Below are 4,442 nucleotides of genomic sequence, written 5' to 3' on the forward strand. Positions count from 1 at the left end.
TGGCAGTAGGATCCTCAAGGTGGAAGCGGAGCTTGAGGCAGGCGGTGCCGAGGTGGAAGCTCTCCACTTGCGAGAGAGAGGAGGAGGAAGCGCAATAATCACTCCACTTGGTTCGCTCAAAATCATTGCCTTGTGGGAGCGAGAGATGGGCTAGTGTTTCGAGGAGTAGTACCTTGGTGATGGCATAGAGGCCGCCGAGGGTGCGGGCCATGCGGGCGAGGGAGGAGGGGTAGCCCGGGTAGTGCACCGCATATGCCTCAGCAACCGAGAACGTGGGGTGGGATGAAGCGACTGGGGGTAGGGGTGGGGGTAGTCGGGGGCTCAGGGCATTGGGCAGAGCAGCACACCAGTGTTGCTGCTAGGCAGTTGGGGACGGTATGCTGGGCAGCTCGAGGTGACGGGTTGGGGGGTTTGAAGAGAAGAGAGTAGGAGAGTAGGGTATTTATATGATATAGAATGTTAGAGTTTGGTGGGATATCTCACTTGGCATCGATCTATACAGGTTTTGCGGATATATATATATGTATGTATGTTTTATGTATATTTGTATCTATCTACTCGTTAGGTAGTATTTTCTACTCACAAACGTACCTATAGTTACTAAATGCTACTCGTACTTTATCTTATTCGAGTATCTATCCATAGATAAATGAGTATTCGGAATAAATTATCATTTCCAGAAGAAACCGTCTAGTACTGTCGGATCGGTGCCCCCAACTAGAGTAGGGTTTAGATCCGAATTGTAATTTGCACCGCTGGTGTCTCACGGATCTCGAAATCCCAAGACACTTTAATTTTTTGGCCCATTGCCACACATTGCCTACTCCGCCATCCCTCCATGCGACCGCCGCGGCTTGTAACAGATGCTCGCCCTTGATCCCTCAGTCTCCTGCAAATCTCATCCGATTACGCTGCCTCCGGCGCTGGTGAGCACGAGTGATTCCGGCCCCCGTCTCCCTTGCTGGTGAGCACGCGCAGATCCTGCGACGCCCGCGCGGCCGTTTCGTCCTAACAGCTCCTGCTGCAGCGCGGGCTGCTCCCTCCATTTAGCCATTCACTGCATACAGATAACCAATTTTCCTTTCTACTGAATTGCTGACAGACCTTAGAATGCAATCCAAAGGAACTGCACACCGTCAAACTGAGAGTGCCATGGCCTCCGTGCTCGGGAAGGAGCCAGTCGGGGCCGCGCGATGAGCAGGTGCAGGCGAGGTGCACGGCTCAACCAAACCGTGAGGCCCGCTGGCAACAGCCTGCTGTGTGGGGACAGCAGGGGCAGCGGGCGACTGGTTCAGCGCGGTAGTACCTGCAACAGAGCGAAAACCAATAGGAAAAACAGGTGCAGAATCATACTCCGATAGAAAATCAAAGGCAGATGAAGGAGGGGACGAGACCTCAGAGAAGGGAAAGGAGGACTCGTCGAATGTGACGTGTCGTGAGATTATTAAGCGGTTGGAGGAAAGATTTAAGCACCGGTACCCTTTGTGGTCAGAAGGGTAACCAAGAAAGACACATTCGGTGGAGCGGGGAGCGAGCTTATGAGGCACTGTCGCGGAGAGATTGGGGTAGCAACGACACCCAAACACGCGAAGGTGATCATAGGAGGGCTGAGCACCATAGAGGGCAAAGAATGGCGTGGAGAAGGCAAGTGTTTTAGTGGGGTGGCGGTTGAGGAGATACGTGGTGGCGTGGAGAGCCTCAACCCAGTAAGAAGGAGGTACACTAGCCTGAAAAAGGAGAGAGTGCATAATATTATTAGTGGTGCGGATAATGCGTTCAGCCTTGCCATTTTGTGGAGAAGTGTGGGGGCACGACATGCGCATAGTGACGCCAGGGGAAAGAAAGAACATGCGGGCGGAGGAGTTGTCAAACTCTCGGCCGTTGTCGCACTGGACGCTCTTAATGGTGGTGCCAAACTGCGTAGAGATAAGGGTAAAAAAGTGAGTGAGAGTAGAGAAAGTGTAAGATTTCAGCCGCAACGGGAAAGTCCAGAGGTAATGGGAACAATCATCAAGAATGACAAGGTAATACTTGTAACCTGACACACTAAGAACAGGGGAGGTCCAAAGATCACAATGGACTAAATCAAAATTCTTAGTGGCACGAGAACTGGACTGATTAAAGGGGAGGCGCATATGGCGTCCAAGCTGACAAGCATGACACAAATGTTCTAACTCGCTTTTATTACATGAAAGAAGAAGCAACTAGGCGTGACAAAGCATCAGGGCCTAGATGACCTAGGCGACGGTGCCAGAGTGTGGCGGATGAAGCATCGGCAGTAAGGGCAAGCGGGTGAAACACCGATGACAGGAGTGGATAGAGATGCCCCGAACTATTGCACCTGGCGATCTCGCTCTTGGTTTTGTAATCCTTCACAGAAAAACCATATGGGTCAAATTCAACAGAACAAGAGTTGTCAATGGTGAATTGACGGACATAAATTAGGTTTTTAATTAATTGAGGGGAAACAAGAACGTTATTAAGGTTTAGGTTGCCCCGGGTGGAAGGAAAGGAGACAAAACCAGTACTAGAGACAGGGATCAAGGAACCATCGCCAACGACAATGTGAGAAGGTGTGGAATATGAGGGCAAATGGGAGGAGGAGAGATTACCGGAGTTAGATGTCATATGTGTTTCTGCACCTGTATCTATGTACCATTCACCAGTCGGCGGGGGTTGCAAGGTCATCGTGATGAATGACGAGGCGAGCGCATCCTGGTTCCAGGCAAATCCGTCGGGGTGGCTCATCCAGCCAGCCGGAGCAGACCCCCCCGTAGGTCCAGCAGGCAGCGGCAGAGGGGCCAGTGGTGGCGGCGGCCCAGGCTGAAACGGTGGAGCCGACCCAGGCTGCGGTGGTCCGTAAGGCCCCTGCGGCCCAGCAAAGAAGGAGTGCGGGCGGGGCGGCTACGAAGTGCCAGCGGGCCGCGAGGAGCCAGGCGGGCCGGCCCAGAAAGCCTGAAATGTGCCGTAGGCCGGATGCCAGCCGGGCGGTGTGGCAGAGTTGGGCCGCATGGGGAAGCCGGCCTAGGATGGCTGTCCTGGAGACCACGGGGCGGATGGACCGCCGCCCCCGTTCTTCTTGGCGCCGCCGCGCCGCGTCCTGTTGCGGCCACCGGAGCCGCCATTGCTGGCAGGAGGAGGCGCCGACGGCGGTGTAGGAGCGCGCGGAGTAGAGGCAGCAAAAGCTTGCGCCGGGGAGCTTTGCTTGGCCTTCATGGTTATCTCGGTGAGGCGGAGATCGGAGCGGACGGCGTCGAAGGACGGGAAGGGACGCTGTCGTTGAATCAGGGCTGCCAGGTAGGAGAAGCGATCGTTGAGGCCGCGGAGGGTGTTGAGGACGAGGGTGCGATTGCGGACCGGCTCGCCAAGGTCAGCAACTTGATCGGCCATCGTCTTGAGGCGGCGGCAGTAGTCGTCGATGGTCAAGTCCCCTTGGACAAATGTGTGGAACTCGGCGTCAAGGAGTAGAGCGCGAGTCTCCTTGTTCCCAATAAACTGCTGCTCGAGGCCTAGCCAGACGATGCGAGCAGTAGGAGGGCCGTCTTCGCGGTTCATCACAGCCTCAAGGAGCTCGGGGTTGATGGTGCCGTAGAGCCAGGAGAGGACGGTGGCGTCCATGTGTTTCCACGAAGGATCGTCGGAGAGATCCGCATCGGAGAGAACGTGATCGGCCAGCGCGTACCGCTCAAGAGTGTTCATGAAGAGGCCGCGCCACCGATTGTAGTGCGGCGAGGAAAAGTCGAGGACGATGGGCACCAGGGCCTTGACGTTGAGGATCGCCATGGCCTGGGCATGAAGCGCTGAGGTGGCGGCGGCGGCCTGCTCGGTGAGAACAAGCGCGCGCTCCTCTTCGGCGCGACGGGTGGCCTCAAGGCGCGCGGCTTCCTGGCACTCCGTCTCGAGGCGAGCGGCCTCCAGGCGCTCGGCCTCTTGACGAGCAGCCTCGCGGCGCTCTTCAGGCGTGAAGGCGGCAACGCGCGCCACAAGGGCTCTTTGCGCGGCGTCGTCGGCCATGGCAATGGAGAGGAAGGAGCTTGGCGGTGTCGGCGTAGCTAGGTTAGCGGAAGCGAACGTAGGAATCGGAACCCTACTGATACCATGATAGGCGATGTAAAACGTTGTTGTATTTGATCAATGTGTCGACCCTATACATATAGGGGCGAGGCTCAAATCCATATCCTAACCGACTCATAGAAACAGTGTTTGACAGGGTAGGAAAGAGTCTAACCGAATCAAGACTATCCAATAATAGCGTGCGCGTTTATAGAATCAGCAGCATGCACGGCACAGCTAATTAGGATAAAAAATCTATCTAATAATGGTAGTCTAACAGGACGGACACGAGGTGCACACGGTCGCCGAAGTACCCGCATCAACGTCGGCCCAAACCCAAGGTAGATCTGGCCACCACGCATTGAGATGAAACAGGAGCATGCCGGAGA

General features: G+C 55.4%; 1 protein-coding gene across 1 annotated transcript; it reads right to left on the minus strand.

Annotated features, from left to right (window-relative positions):
* Positions 1-3,024: 3,024 nt before the first annotated feature.
* On the minus strand, positions 3,025-4,014 carry LOC133885949 (uncharacterized). Its single transcript, XM_062325730.1, has one exon. The coding sequence runs from the start codon at positions 4,012-4,014 to the stop codon at positions 3,025-3,027; it is 990 nt and encodes a 329-aa protein (XP_062181714.1).
* Positions 4,015-4,442: the final 428 nt, after the last annotated feature.

Source organism: Phragmites australis, chromosome 1 (genome assembly GCF_958298935.1).
Source record: "Phragmites australis chromosome 1, lpPhrAust1.1, whole genome shotgun sequence".
NCBI classification, from domain to species: Eukaryota; Viridiplantae; Streptophyta; class Magnoliopsida; order Poales; family Poaceae; genus Phragmites; species Phragmites australis.